This window comes from Platalea leucorodia (genome assembly GCF_965183815.1).
Source record: "Platalea leucorodia genome assembly, chromosome: 4".
NCBI lineage: Eukaryota > Metazoa > Chordata > Aves > Pelecaniformes > Threskiornithidae > Platalea > Platalea leucorodia.
In genome coordinates this window covers 14,677,509-14,693,133 of record NC_138826.1, presented here as the reverse complement: position 1 = coordinate 14,693,133, position 15,625 = coordinate 14,677,509, and the positions used below count along the sequence as shown (strand labels likewise).

The 15,625-nt window shown below is 45.7% G+C and overlaps 1 protein-coding gene across 2 annotated transcripts in view; it reads right to left on the bottom strand.

Annotated features, from left to right (window-relative positions):
• The window catches only part of SH3PXD2A (SH3 and PX domains 2A), a gene marked incomplete at its 5' end in the record, with an annotated part of 263,482 nt that overhangs the window by 68,552 nt on the left and 179,305 nt on the right, over nucleotides 1–15,625 (bottom strand). Inside the window, one exon of one of the 2 annotated variants that reach the window (XM_082308802.1) lies at nucleotides 3,437–3,484. The exons of the other annotated variant lie outside the window; for it this stretch is intronic. Within the exon in view, the coding sequence (XP_082164928.1) occupies nucleotides 3,437–3,484 (48 nt within the window). The remainder of the gene's footprint in view (nucleotides 1–3,436; nucleotides 3,485–15,625) is intronic. 2 annotated transcript variants of the gene reach the window in all.

Below are 15,625 nucleotides of genomic sequence, written 5' to 3'. Positions count from 1 at the left end.
AGTCTCCAGGTCTTAGCAAAACAGTACTGGCAAAAATCCCTTTGCCTCATTATAGATGAAAATGAATATTTAGATAAGTCTATCAAATGGGTTATTAATACCCTGTCATTTCTGTAGTTCTTTCCTGAGCTTGGCCAGGTAGCTCTTTTATGAAGAACAAAGCAACTCCATTGCGTTTTCAGAAAAGAGTTTCAGAAGCAAGTGACACCCTGCTGTTAGGCAGAGATAGGATTGAAAGCAGAAAGGGAAGGGTTTGGATCCGACTGCTTAAGTAATTCAGAAGACTCAAAGCCAGACAAGTGGCCTAAAACCTTGTCCAAATCCCAAAGAATGCCTGAGAATAAAGCAAGGTTGAGCACCATGCACCCAGTGATGGCCAGGTCATCATGCAAACCCTCTCACCCCAGGTTAGCAGCTATAATTAACGTACAAGCAGTTTCTCCGTAAGTGAGCATCCATCCATGCACCTTTCTCAACTCCACAGCACTCATGTGCTCTGCAAGCCTTTCAGTACACGGGGCAATAGCTTCCTTGCAGAGTAACTAAAACTCTAGCCTTTCTTGTTATGTTTCTGGCTATCCATGCAGAAATCTGGTTTAAATGGTAACTCCATGGGCTGCATTAACTCGCCCCTGGCCCCCTGGGTTGCTGCTACTAACACCTACAGGGAGCCCACACCAACAGTACGCATTGCCACCAAGAAGGGAATATGACCAGCAGCCACAGCAGCAGAAAATTAACCTGATGCCTGGATTAATTCTCCAGCATATGGCACACCTAGTATTTTCTAGTGCTTCTGAGAACCAAGATCTAGATAAGCCTTCAAGAGTTTGAAACAAGCGGCAGCTTTAAGGTAGACTGTTGCTTCCAGCACTGGAGTACGTGTCTGACGCACGGCTAAAATCAGCAGCAAAACACAGCCCCCACGAGGAGCGCGTCAGGAATGAGCTTGGCCCATGGTAAGCGGCAGGCACTCTCTCAAGCGAGTCCTCCAGTTCAGTTCTTCCTTCTTTACAGTCCTCAGCAGCATTTCCAACAAAATCCTGACAGAGAAATTCAGTGCTGACCTTTGCCAAGTGGAGCTTGTTAGTCTCAGGATTTTTATTTTTTATTTTTGATCTGCTAGGTTTTAAGATAGAGCCAAGAAAAATTAGAGGCAGGAGGGTGAAAGGAAAAAAAAAAAGTTGAGCCCTCTTTCCACTCCTTCTTGGAAAGTTGGCTCTCTGAACAGCGATTCCAACCAACTAGGTTACAGGTAGCAACAGTTAAGAATACTTAAGTATTTTGCACACAAATCTGTTAAACTGCTTAGAGATTTTCACACAGCTGCTAGACAGGGTCTTCCACCAGGCTGAAGTCACCTATGTACTCTGGAGTTTGCCCCAGTCTCTTGCTCAGTGGTGCAACACAGTCGCATTCCTCCACATGGCACGAAGCAGACCAGCCAAGGAATTTAACGGCAGTTGGGGTGACCCAAACTAGTGCCCCACCACAGCACCTCTCAGGATCTGGCTGTATGGCACCCGTCTTTTTCCAAAGTAGGAAATTAAACCACTTGCAATCCTTGGTTAGAGTCTCCACTTCGTGGAGCAGGTTCATGCCCTCATCTGGAGCTCAGGCAGCACAAACTGGCTTCTGTTCTAGTCTCCAACCCCCAGCCTAAGACACAGATATGTACTACGTGGGTAAAGATCATATTCAAATTCAAGTCTGCTCTGTCAGCCTGCCACATTAGGACACAGCCCATGGCAGGTCTGGACTGAAGAGCAGCGGTGTTGGAAACTGGAGATTCATTTGGGTGAGAAGTAAACCCAAAGGCCATGTGAACTGAAACACCATGGGGAGCTAAGAACCTGACAGATGTACCAGAAGAGTTCTGAGCAGGACTATGTATCAACATTCATCTTCTTGAGCACCATGCAATGCAATTAATTGCTTACATTTGCCCTGTCATCATGCACAGATTTTTATTTGAAGCCAAACTAGCAACATGCATTTAGATAAAAGCAGTCAGCAGAGGGGAAGAAATTTGTATCTGTTAAAGATTTCACTTCCTTGCCCTTCAAGAAGGATGAAAGCCTTGGCATTCAATTTGTCATTTTACACATAGAAACACGAAACAGTCCCAACAGATGTAGAGAGTCAGAGAAACCCAACCTCACCCCCCAGCCAGGTAATCCGAGGGCTTCTTGTCATTCTTCCCAAGCGACACCACCTCTTCTGTCTCCTCCTCAACACGTTTCTCTCCTGCTCAGTCTCATTCTGTTTCTCTGCCTGAACTCCCTGGTGACCTATCAACCACCAGGCTCCTGTGACTGAATACTTCAGATATTTCTGCACTTTTATATCCAGCTACCACCCTGAAATTAGATGCACTCTGCTAAGATCAGGCAGAACCTCCCCCAGGGATATATTAAACTTCTGTCAAGGATAGCATTTCTGAAATCACAGCAGTCTTGCTTACTAAAAACCTCAGACAAGCAAGCACTCATCCATTGAGGATGGTGGAATTTTGTTCACATACTTTGAACAGGGCATGAACTTGAATATTTACCAAATCAGGTACCGAAAGCAGCAGGAGTGTTTCCATCTTTCCTTGCCTTGAGACCTATGTGTGGCCTTAACCGCCTGGGTGACCAGGCCAGCATCCTGTACAGACACAGGGTCTACGGCTCATGATCATTTTTCCTAAGTCTGAAGGAAGAAAAGACCTCTTCTCTGGTATTTCATGTCAGGTGACAAATGTTTGCAGAAGAAATCCACTGGTTACTCAGGAGAAGTCCTGATTCCTTATACTATAAAGCTTAGTTCTTGTATTGGACTACTTCCCTTCAGACCCTGACACCTCACCTAGAAGTTGTTTCCCTGCTCCCTCCTCCTTACCAACTCCTTGTGACAAGGAGTCTGATGCTCCCATGAAAATTTTGCATCTTCCTCAGAGTCCCAGGTTTTCCATATAACCTTTCTACTTAACTGTGGAAAAGCAAAAGAGCACTTCAGAGGAACAAGGAGCACAGTCATGTTTCTCTCTTTTACAAGAGAAGATTTCTCACTTTTGCTCCTGTTCTTCTCTCCTCCATCCCACAGGGGATAGTGAGAGAGCAGCTGTGCAGGTACTTAGCTGTGGCCAGGGTCAACCCACCGCAAGAGGGGAGGCTGCTTTGGATTGCAGCTTTGAGCTGGGCGAGGAAGACACAACACAGCAAACTACCATCCACTGCTAGCAGCAACGTTAAGGTGAGGCAGCAGTTAGAAAAGCAAAGCTCTTCCTTATCAGAAATCATGCATCATGAAAAACCAATACACAAGTAGACAACAGATCCTGGATATCCACTGTTAGAGACTCATATTCAAGACAACTCCAAAACCACACACAGTTTGAACTACAGACTTCTCTTTTTAATAGCATGCAGAACACCAAGACACAAGAATTTACCTGGAGTGACACTCTTTTTTGGAGTCTCAGACAAAGTGGACATCCAAACTTGAAATCCAAGAAGAGGGCAGCCATGAAAAGAGAAAGTAATTAGAGAAACAAGAAAACAGTCATATCAGAAAGTTTGAAAGTTAGTCAGGACAGCTTTGAAAGAAATGTGAAGTTTTTCCTTAAGAGTGGTGTTGGCATGATAGGGACTCAGTTCATGGTCAAGTCCTAAGAACTACCCACTTAATTTTTATGTTTTAGGGGACTTGCAGAACTTATGAAACTGATCTGTAGTGATCCAATTTTGAGATCTCAGAATAAGATATGCTCTGAGCTTATTCCCAATAGGACAGGGAATGCATACCAAGAGACAGTTTGACTTATTAAACCTCAGACCTGCAAAAGTATTTAGCTTTGCAGCTGTTAATGATCCCCAAAAGACCAACAGGCAACTCGCAGAGATTGAGCTTAGCAAACACATGCAAGTTTCCGCAAGCATTTGTGTTTTGTTACCCTGGAATAGCATTAAGGAAAGTAACAATAGACAAATAATACTCCATGGAAAAGAGTACAAAGCTCCAATAAAGGTACATTCAAAGTGTAACTAGAAATACAAATTTTTGGCCAATGAATATGAGGCAGAAACCTGGTTAAGGAGAAAGCTAATGGAGTTGCTACCAACAAGGTCAAAAGATTTCCCTCCCCCTCCATGAAATGAGGTGTAAATACTTGGCTTGGGATTCTGGGAATAATCTTCAAATGTTAAGTGGTGGTTTGCTGTTTTTTTTTTTTGTTGTTTGAATACACTAGAAGCATGTTTTAAGAGTTAGGTTTGCCCTCATTTCAAAATAAGAACCAGCAAATATCCCCCTTCTGTGGGACGAAGGAGGTAAGGACAGCTGTTACTCTCACATTGCCTGGGAGAAGAGACAAGGAGGTGTTTATATAATAGGCTAAGAATTTCCTAAATTCTGACAAACAATTCCGAAATGCAATTTTAAAAACTCATGTGCAATGGGGAACCCAGTTCTGGACCCATCAGTTTAACAGCAGAAGATCACTCTTCAATCACTTGGATAGAGGGGCAAGCTATACTGGTGGCCTTGTCTACTTGACCTGTTATTGTCTTTTGACCTGCAGAATATCATCAAGACAGCCAAAAATCAGTAATAAATTCCTAGTACGTATGTAACTGAGAAATTGCTAGCATGATACAAAGCATAAGAAACAGCCTTCAAACCTTCCCACTGGAAACCACAGGTCCAAGAAACACATTGCTGTGTTTCCTCAGCGCTAAGGGAATTGTGAGGTTTTGAAATCCTTTCTTTAAATCAGGCACACAATTTTCATTGCGTTAGAGCAAAACTGGATTTGGTGTTTTGCTTACTTTTCAGTAAGTTCTCAATAGTGGCAGTCTGGAGAAAAACCTGAAGTCTTCCAACCGTCTAACTCCCAAACCCAGGCACTGCACTGTCACAATACAGTACAAAATACACTGTGGTAAATTACAATAATTTACTTTGGATTACCATTTAAGAAAAAAAGAAAAAGGCTCTGCATTGGTATAATACAACAGGAAATCATCTGGCAGAGTAACTTGTGCTCTAGCTTACGGAGGGGAACATACAGCATGTTTCTATTACAGACTCAGGGCACGCACGGGAAAGGGTGTGAAGAAGCTGTTGTCAGCAACTTGTCTATTAGCTTTTGAATAGACTTCCACTGCCTTCAGGAACAGGATTATGAACTTCAGTCAGCTGTCAGATCCTTCTCCAGACAGAAGAACCTGAATATGGCAGCGATAAATAAAGCAGAAGAAGTATTGCAGGAAAAAAACGGGAAGATTTCGAACAGTTTGCCCCAATCCAAGCTGGCAGCAAAAGGCTGAAACAGCCAACAATTAAAGATAGAGGGAATAAGCTGTGCTTAACACAAGCTTAGGGCTACCCTGGATCTGTCTGCCCAAGAAGAGAGGGAGTTTAAACCTAGATCTACAGTAGCCATATCTACAAATGCCCCCTATGAAATCTCAAGGAACCAAACTCACCATGAAAACCAATTCTGTTAGCTTCTATCAATTTTTATTTCTTTGTAAACAAAGTATTTTTTGTCCTTGTCAAAACCATCGGTCTCAGCCAGAACAAAAGGGCAATCTAAGTATTAACCAGTAAACAATCCCACAGGTCCCCAGCGTGGGCTCCCCAGGCCCAAGAAGCAGCATAAAAGCAGCAGCACTTCTCAGCTGCCCCAGCCTGACAGCAGCTAGATGTGGATGAGGTTGCTTCTGAAGCAGAAGACAGCTAGCATATTTCAGCTGCTCCTGCACATCTGCTTAGCATTAAACTTCCTTCTTGGGGATTTTTTTTTTTTTTAATTCCAAGACATTTAAGCTCTAATTGCTACCAGCTTCTAAGAGTTCCCCCTACAAATAATAAAAATATCAGATATTAGTGATGGATTCCACTTCACAGAGAGCTCAAACGAAGAGCCGCGGAGGGAGCCAGGGTTCGGGGAGGAGGTCAAAGGCCCCAGAAGCATGCTGTGCCCAAGCCAACAAAACACAAGCTTTGAACGGCCCCGGGTTTCCCCTTTAGGACAGAGTTTTACTGGAATTCTGCATGGGGCTTGGAGCCGGTTTCCAATGGGATTGGTAACAGTAAACGAACAAACCCTCGCTTCCTGCCTCTCCTCTCCCCTGTTGCCGCACAGCCGAGCACCGGCTGGTCTCAGATGACTTGGGGGGGGGAAATCTCAGTATTTGGAAGGAAAATTAAAGTTGCCTGCTCAAAGCGAGCCACTCCTAAGGCAACGGCATCCCGATTCTGCTCCTAACACCAACCCCCACAGCCCCTGCTGCCGGCTTCAGCTGGAGCCAGAACAAACCCCTCTGACTGGAATTATTTTTAAAAGCTCAAAAGAAACACGGGTCCATAAATTACAGTTAAGCCACAGGGCCGAGGCGGTTGTGAAGAGCACAGAGGAGGCTCCCTGTCGGAGCCACAACGCACAGAAATAGCAGCAGAGCAGGCGCGTCACTGGAAGTGGCTGCTGAACCCCATCCCATCCGAGCTGCCATCACGGAGGTGGGCAACCCCCGGACGGGTCAGCTGGGCTCCTCAGGTGGGGAAGGAAAGGAAGGAGCTGGGGGGTCAAAGGCTTTAAAGACATAATTAAGCTTTTTGCTGTGGTTTACAAAACACATGAAATGGATTATTTTAGATTTCACCACAAGCTTTTCTGCTGCCAATGAGATTGGCTTGTTTGCTGCTCCTCCCACCACTGGCAAGAGAACAGGCACCAGACTGCTGGGGACCAACACTTTACGCTTGCGATACAGCTCCACTTATCTCATTTTAGCAGCAGACTACTTGTCTTGTGTGCAGTTAGAGCAGAGCGAGTTTCACGGAAAACCTACAAAAGCTAGAGTCAGTCTAGAGTCAAACAGGCGAGCTCAATGCTACCAAAACCCAGGAGATGCCATGTTCATGGTTCACAACAGTACTGCGCATCCAGGTGCATCCCTGGTGCGGCAGGTGCAGAGAAACTCCTCTTCCACAGGCATTTTAGCAGTAGCTACTGATGCAGGTTTCTTTTTGTCAGTAAGATCACTTAAAATGTTCAGTTCAATGTTGAGTCCAGCATCCATTATTTAATACTGCTGTAAAGGCTATAACGAACACCCTCCTAAAGATTCACAGGTTGCATATCGCTGGGGCTATCAGGGACCTTTATAACAAACTTTTTTTTTAAACTAGTGCCTGTATAGCTGTCTAGCCTGTTAAGCTACATATTTCCAAACAATGTTCCTGCAGTAATTCCAGGGAATTGAATCATACTGGTCAGGAGTCTCAGCATGGTTGTAGTTCTGGCCATGTAGCCCGTGCCCCAAATGATTTTTGAGAAGTTAGCATGGGCCAAAGACAAGTCCCAACAAGTGACCTGGAGGTGGCTACCTTGCTTTGGAGGGTAAAAAGAATTTATTTATACAGGCATAACGTGTTCTATGGAAGTTGCCTTCCATAGGAGATAGCAGTCCTAGGTCCATTTAATTAATAATACTCTTGTTCTCATGAAGTCCTACCTTAAACATCAACTGGGAATACTGAAATCTCCTTGCAGCTGTTAAGATGCACCTTAAAATACTAAGAAAATTATTATAAGAACAAGTGGCCATGCTGAAGAGATGCTGACATCTGAGACTGCCCCTTTCTGACAGTGCAATTCTGTAGGTCGTTAGTCCTCCCCATGAGGAGGTACTACTGGCTCGGTTATTCAAGGACCACAGTGGTGAGTGCAGCTGAGCATGTTGCAGATTCATTTCCCAGATGTACACCCTTCTTGTCTTAACTGGAAGGGTGAAAGGATACTAAGCACTACAGTCTTAGAGTAAACCAAAACTACACTGGCTTCCTGCGAAGTCAGCGATCAGTGCTCCACTCCACTTCAGAGGACTTCACTGGTGGTCCAGTAATTGGCAGTGATTCCTCAGACTGGAGCTGGGGGAAGTAAATGCTTCTTCTACTCATCACTGTTCAAATAAAATGCATTAAGGGAAAAATGGGGGTGTTCTCATCCCAACAGTGGTATTTTATAAGTTAGCAAGAAGTGGGCTGACCAGGCTGTTCCTTAGAAGTGTCCATTTCTTAGAAGTGGCCTAGAGCCTTCTTCACTGTAATATTAGTCACATACGGCAGAACAGAAAACAGAAATTAAGCCTTTATTTCAACTGAGATTTTGGAGGTCAAGCCTGCCAAGGAGTTGGTACAAATGAAGTGCCACGTTGTTGTCCTGGGCGCTCAGGTGGGACACCTTGCTGCCCAGAGCAGGTAAGGAACCTCAGAGGGCCAGGCTCAGCCTACTCAATCCCTCCTCTGGCTCCTCCAGAGCTTCTAGTTGGGATTTTTGCCTCCACTTCTCCCCTCATCACTTCCTTTCTGCCCTCTTCAGACAAGCTGAGGAACAACCTCCTCCTCCTGACAAGGTGAGGCTGCCCATCCATACAAACCAAAAGCAGGAAGCTCAATGAAGAACCCCAAAACTGTACGGCTTGTTTCTGCTCCCATCTGCAGACAGAGCACCACGCTCAGTGTTTCCCCATACCCTTGTGAGCCATTTCCAGACCCTTCATCCCCCAGACCCATTGACCATGATTTGTCAGCCTATCTCCAGGTTCCTCTCCTCCAGCCCCTTCCCCTTCAGTTGGGGCTCGACACTTTTGCTAAATGGGAAAGCAGTAAGATGCAATAGTACTAGACTAGGGGAGGGAGAGAGAAATACTTGGTGTTGCTAACCTCCCCCAGCAATGGAAGTACTTTTATCAGAGAATTACTTTGATACAGAGTCTACATGTAGCTCTACAATATGGCTGTAAAACAGCTTGGAAAGAGGAAAAATGCAGATTAGCCTTAATCTGAATTGGAACTATTTTCACACGTTCCTGGCTTACACAATTAACTCATTCAATGAGGCCGAGAACAACAGACAGACAGAGAAATGGGAGGATGGCACAGAAAGGTTGCAAGGGTTTTGATCTATTTCAAGTACTACTGCTCAATGCACCCTGCTGAACTGCACCATTGATGTTTCGCCCTCCAGGCTCCAGAGGGACCTAAACAAAAGCAACATTTGTGCTTGGTGCCTGACCCAGGGTGGGCCTGATCAGCCATCACACTTCCTAGGTACCACAACGTCCTGGTTTCAGCTGGGATAGAGTTAATTTTCTTCTTAGTAGCTGGTATAGTGCTGTGTTTTGGGTATAGCTTCCCATGCTCTGCCGGGTGCGTGGGGGGCTGGGAGGGAGCACAGCCAGAGGGGCTGACCCAGACTGGCCAAAGGGCTATTCCACACCATATGACATCATGCCCAGCATATAAAGCTGGGGGAAGAAGAGGGAAGGGGGGACACTCGGAGTGATGGCATTTGTCTTCCCAAGTAACCATTACGCGTGATGGAGCCCTGCTTTCCTGGGGATGGCTGAACACCTGCCTGCCGATGGGAAGGAGCGAATGAATTCCTTGTTTTGCTTTGCTTGCGTGCACATCTTTTGCTTTACCTATTTAAATGTTCTAATTTATCTTACTTCAATTATTAAACTGTTCTTATCTCAACCCACGAGTTTTCTCCCTTTTACCCTTCTGATTCTCTCCCCCATCCCACCAAGGGGGGAGTGAGCGAGCGGCTGGGTGGTGCTTAGTTGCTGGCTCGGGTTAAACCGTGACACACAATGACAGATTTATTTGCTACTGTGATTGCTGGGCAAGTAGTAGCCACACCCTGTCCCCCACCAGAGCAGCTTAAGTAAGTTTTCCTTGCTCTTATGTCTGTGGGATGTTCATGCATCATTATTAAAGCAAGTATTTTAAGATAGTCTTTGAAGGAATACAGAGATATATCTGATTTTTTTTTTTTCCCACTGGGAGACTGAGTTTTAAAGTAAACCTCTCATCCCTGCAGAGATATCTCCTCTTCTATGTACTTGAAGCAGAACACCTCCTCCAGTCCCCATGCCATCTGTTCAAGAGCCAGTATCTTAAAAGGTACATCCTGAAAAAAATATTTGACTAGTAGGTTATCAAACATGCAAATCCAGCTAAAGTGCATGACTAAGAGGATTGGCAGAAGGCATTAAATAAGGCCTTTAATTTTAGTCCTATTCACCACGTTCAGCTGCATCACAAACAGCCTCTGCAGGGCTTGTACTCGGGAAGAGGCACTGCATTTGTGCAGGGGGTGGGGGCAGATGTGCTGAGCCGCAGCGACGAGCCCAGCCAGCACCTTCTCCCCAGCAGAAGTGGCCGCTCCGGCAGCTGCCAGGGCTCCTCGCCTCCCCGGCACCACGCTGCAGACCAATCTCAGACCACTTCCACTTGCCACGTAAGCAGAGCTGCCTGGCGTACGCTAGACCCACACACACTGCTTGGAAAATGTTCACATCTGGCTTTCACGTGACTCAAGCATGCCTCAGAAATTCATCATCTGGATAACTCACTCCTGCAGGGGAGAAATCCACAACTAGCAAGCCCTTTCCCAAGTCAGAATGGAGCGCGAGGGTGAGAGGATCGTGTGCTCGACAAACTGCACAGTGACATGCTCACCAGCTGCATTTCCACAGCCTCATACAGTCCTTCATCCTTTCTAAAAGTACAAACGTAAAGAAAACTTAGTCCCAATTTTCTACTCTATTTACTTCTGCAAAAGCCCATCCTAATCCCATTCATAAACGCAGAAGTATCCAGGATTGTTTAGTTTTTGTTCTGGCAGCCATAGCTCCTATTAACTCTTCCCACATGGCAAGCAAGGACTGCTTCCCACATGATTACTGTGGTACAGCCCCTGCACATACAGTTGTGTAGCAGTTCTTAGTTTTGCTGGGAAGTGCCTAGAATATCCAGATGAACGCTAATCCACATCTACAGCTGTACAAACCAAGAGTATCACCCCTCCAAGGAAAAGAACAGCCTCCAACACTGCTGAGGAGGGCAGAGAAGCGCCAGCCATCGCACTTGGAAAGTCACAGGTATGTACACACACACACTAGGATTCATGCATAGCTGAAGAAAAAAAAAAAGCAAGACTCAAATCCCAACTGCAAAGAAGTCACACTGCCAAGCACAGAAAACGTACTGCAACATCAGCATGTTCAGGCAGCCTGTTTTAACTGGCAGCAGACTGAGATGGCCAGCTGATGCATATGTTATAACTCCTGCTGAGCACCTTGTAAGTAATGCTTCCAGCTTTCTCTGGTGAGATGACCCACTCCATCCAGAGCAGACTGGTGAGGACGCTGCCTGTCACACAGCCCGGACACAGGCCAGCCAGAATGTGACAGGCACAAAACCATGCACAAAGCTGGGGGCACTCAGGGAGTGCTATTTTAGGGGTGAGTGCTCTCAACAGCCTAAGGACACACTCTGCCATCCAGGTTTCCTTCTCACGAGAGAGATTCAAGTTTCAGGTGCTCACCAGCCTGAGACTAAGTTATCTAAAACACTCAGGTAAGAGGTCTGCTCCTCTCAGCCAGCCAGACCTGTCTGTGCCGTGTACGGATTCCTGCAACAGCTGAGGATCATCACCCTCCACTCCAGGTCCCAAGTGCATTTCTCACCTGCCTTATCTAACATGCCAAAATCAAAATCCGATACCACACAGTTCTCTGTGCAAGAGAGGAAAAACCCACGCAGGCAGCGTTAATACCATCTGCCACCGACAGGCAGAGGGGGAAGGCAGAACAGGAACAGATGGAGAATAGAGAACTCCTTAAAACCACAAGAAATGCCATTACGTCCTCTAAGGTACCCAGTGCTTTCTCAGCACTCATCTGAAGGCTCTCCAAAGCATTCACAAGGGTGCATGCTGTTCTGCCATGGCTGTGCTCGAGCCACACCTCATACTTGCAGTCCTTCCCTGCCCGCCCAGCCTCCGTGCCCTCTCTCCCCGACACGGGGCTCTGCGCAGCATTGACGCTGAACTGGGAACAGTGAAGAGCACAAACACATTCCTTTCCCTAATCCTGTACCCTGTCGCCACACTTCAGTTTAAAAGCCAATGATCAAAACAAAAACCCACACAACACACAAACAACTCTTCCTCTTATCCCATCTTCCTCCCACCCCAGCATATGGGCCACCCAGAAGACAACAGTGATCCTATACACCTAACGGGCCACATGTCTTGTCAGCAGAAAGCTGAAGCAGTGCAGAATAAAGTCTCCTATCTGCTCTTCTCTTCAGTAGCCTCAGGCAGAAGTCCAAAGCATTTCAGTTTAAACAGTGACTTTAAAAATATGGTGTACAAGGAGAAGCGTGAGATCAGTTTTCTCCTGCCAGAATACCACAGGCTGGATTTGGAGTGTGGGATTGGAGTGGACAGATTCACATCTTGACTGAAGATGCAGAATTGGGTCACACACACACAGATGCTGCAAGGAGATTAAGTCTGCCTGACTTAGCTGAAGCTCTTCCTCAAATCCCACTCTGTGCCAACGCACCTGAGCACAGAGCAATAGCCCTGCTTTGGAAAAAACACAGCGTAGATGTTCCTTCAATTATATGAAGAACTTGTTAAAAAAAAAAAAAAAGACACTTACAGGCTTGTTAAAAAAAATCAAGAAAGAAAATGAACTGTTTTGGGAATTACTGCATCGGGCAAAAGCCAATAAACTGAACAGAAGTTAGAGTTTCGCAAATTCACTAGTTGAGGAAGAATAGTTCTCCATCATAAGAGGAAGCTCCGTCATCAAGGACTGAACTGAGGATGCACACTGAGATGATTAACTACTGACTCCTTCCAGAACCAGGCCCAAGATGTACATCCCCAGTAATTATATGCTCAGGTTTATTTCGTCCTCAGTTGCTATGCTTCTGCCTACTCTGTCCTTCTTTTATTACTAAATCCTTTATCCTCCTGTTAAAAAAAAAAAAAAAAAAAGAAAAAAAGAAAAAAGCTATGTGAGAACCAAAATGTTCTGCCAGAATTTGCTGTTTTTAAATTCCATGCAGTAATTAGTACATACAGCCAAGAAGGTTAATCGTATGATGGAGGAACAGATCCTGATCTCTGATCAAGAGCTATCCTGTCAGTACATGCTTCTGAAGTTACAAAATAGCAGCTGGCAAACTACCTTGTCCAGCCATCCTCATCAACAGGCCAAATGGCACCAAGGAGCCAGTCCACCATCGCTGTTTCTGCACTAATTGCAGAAAACAATGCAAGGAACACAGCACGCACGTGTGATTCATCAGGACACAAACAAGAGCACATGTCTCAGTCTGCAGGGATCATATTGTACCACAGATTTCTTACAAGGATTAAGACACCAAGCCCAAGCTACGTGGTTTAAGATGTTCCTGGGACCTTGCCATGAGCTTGGACACATTTAGATCCCCATTCACCACCTTAAAAGAAAAGAAAAAGATTAACCTTCCCAGCTGAAGCTTTCCTTTCGGATGGAGTACAGGGAGACAGACTCCAGAGACAAACACCAGGAGAGCAGAATGACTCAAACTAACATTTAAGTTTAAAAACACAGTCTAGCTTTGCTGCTATCACCAGGGCTCAGATTCATTAAGCAATAACCAACTGCCTGCTTCATTACTGATGCACTCAACACAGGTAGCCCCAAGACATCTGCTGCAGTCACCACCCTGACAGAAGATGCGTTGCCTCATGCTGGGATTCACCATGTTAGTTAATTGTTTTTTTCAACATCTTTAGTAACACACTCTTCGATTTGGCCCCTTTGAGAACCCATTTAAAAGATTCAGGCTTCCTCTGGCTCAGAGGGGAAAACTGAGACAGATTTAACAGTCAACTGAGTAAGTTAAGGCATGCCCACAGCACGCCTGCAGTTACATTCACAGCTCTAATATTAAAAGGCCATCCACCACTCCAGATGACATCCCATCAATACTGCAACAACCTTAAGGCAAAGGAAAGGCAGCACCGTGCCTCTCTTGGAGAGGTTCTTCCTTCTGCCTCCACTGCAGCCATCTCCTACAAATATCACAAAATATCTGCCAGGGCTGGAGGCTGTATGTTCCCTCCTCTCCCTGTACCTACATGTAGCTAAATGCCTGCTGCAGAGCTACGAAGCTGGCAGAGCTCCACGCTCAGTTGCACCAACAAAGCTTTGTCCTTAGGGTCGGCACCTCAGTCCTGCAACAGGGAGAGACAGCTCCAGCCACGCAGCCTGGCTGGTCCAGTTAATGGATCACACATTTCTGACCCCGTTGAATGATTAAGCACAGAAGGGCTAGCACACACCATTCATTTTCTCTGTATCACCTCAAAGGAGGCAGTTCAAACTGAAGTTAAGAAAATAAAGCTCATTTATAAAAATAAAAAAAGAAAAATGTGAGACATGCCATGGAGCTGTAAGTGCAGGTTAGGCACGTGCAGCGTGACAGGACCAGAAAGGTTAAGCTCTGAACTGATGAGCATAGCTCAGCTGTAAAGACAGAAAAAGCCAAAAGTTAAGCCATTTCCCTTTGTAATTACAAAGGAAGCAGAAAAACTATCCCTGATAACTCAAAGAAACAGTGATTAAGGCATCTCCCTGAAGCTGACAGAGAACGCATCCTCAGCATGTGAAAGCAAGGAAGAGGGCTTCCCTAGTAATGAAGAATTGGGCTAAAGAAACAACTGTTGCTGTCCGCTCCACCCATAAGCCCAAGGCAGCAATCCCACAAAGTGATCAGCCATGAGGGCCCTCGGTGTTGTTACAATGATCTGCTTGTTTTTCACTTGGAGGCCCCACTTCCATCATTGTTGCAATTCTCTCAACTCTACTTAATTGCCCCATTGAGAGAAAAGAGAGCATTACAGATGTTTCTATAAAAAGTTTGAGAAGTAGCTTCCAATGGACTCTGAAGTTTTGATTTACTTGCCAGCAGATACATCCCTCCTAGTTTTAGATTACAGGAGGGAAAGGAAGCAGAGATTGTTGCCTGGATGCTGCCATATTCTGCTAGTCCAAAAACTGGACGTGGGAACCAAGCTGAAGGATAGTTCTCTCTGCTGAGGAAGCCAAGCCTCATCAGCATCCTCACTGAGGCAACACTGGCTTGGACCAAACTGTTAAGTTAATATTCTAAGTGCTCAATTACAGGGGCTATTTCAATAGATTTCAGCTGGCAGACTCAGCCAAAGTACAGCCAACTTGATGCAGGCAGGATCTGATCAGCTAGAGAAAGGAGACACTGCAGTACTGATGGAGCCATAAACTTTTTTTTTTTTTTTTTAAAGTTTATTCCCCCTCACTTGGAGGAGCATCCTACTGCATAGCAATGAGGTGCCAGAGAAGGCCGCTGAGCAGCAGCTTGAAGTCAGCTGTGCCCCCAGCAGCAAGCAGGGGAATCAGAGCAGTGGGGGTGGGCAAGTAGTGGTTTTTTTTGTTATGATTTCAGAAGGGGGATGGCCAGCAGTGCTCCTGCTAGCACCAAAAGCAGTAAGCACAAGGGCTTGGCTGCCTACAAAACAGGTGGCAGAGATCCATGCCTTAGCTTTGAAAGCAAAGGTCAAGCAGCATCTCTTCTGCCGGGTCTGACCCCACCGTTAGCAAGGGGAACCCTCTCAGTAATTGAGGAGCACCGAGACTCAGTGTGGAAAAGCTGTGGAGCCCACATCAACTCCCTATTGCCACCAAACACCAGGTCCCAGATGCTTGCTTCAGCTTCATGACTGGGGATCTGACAACAACTTTGG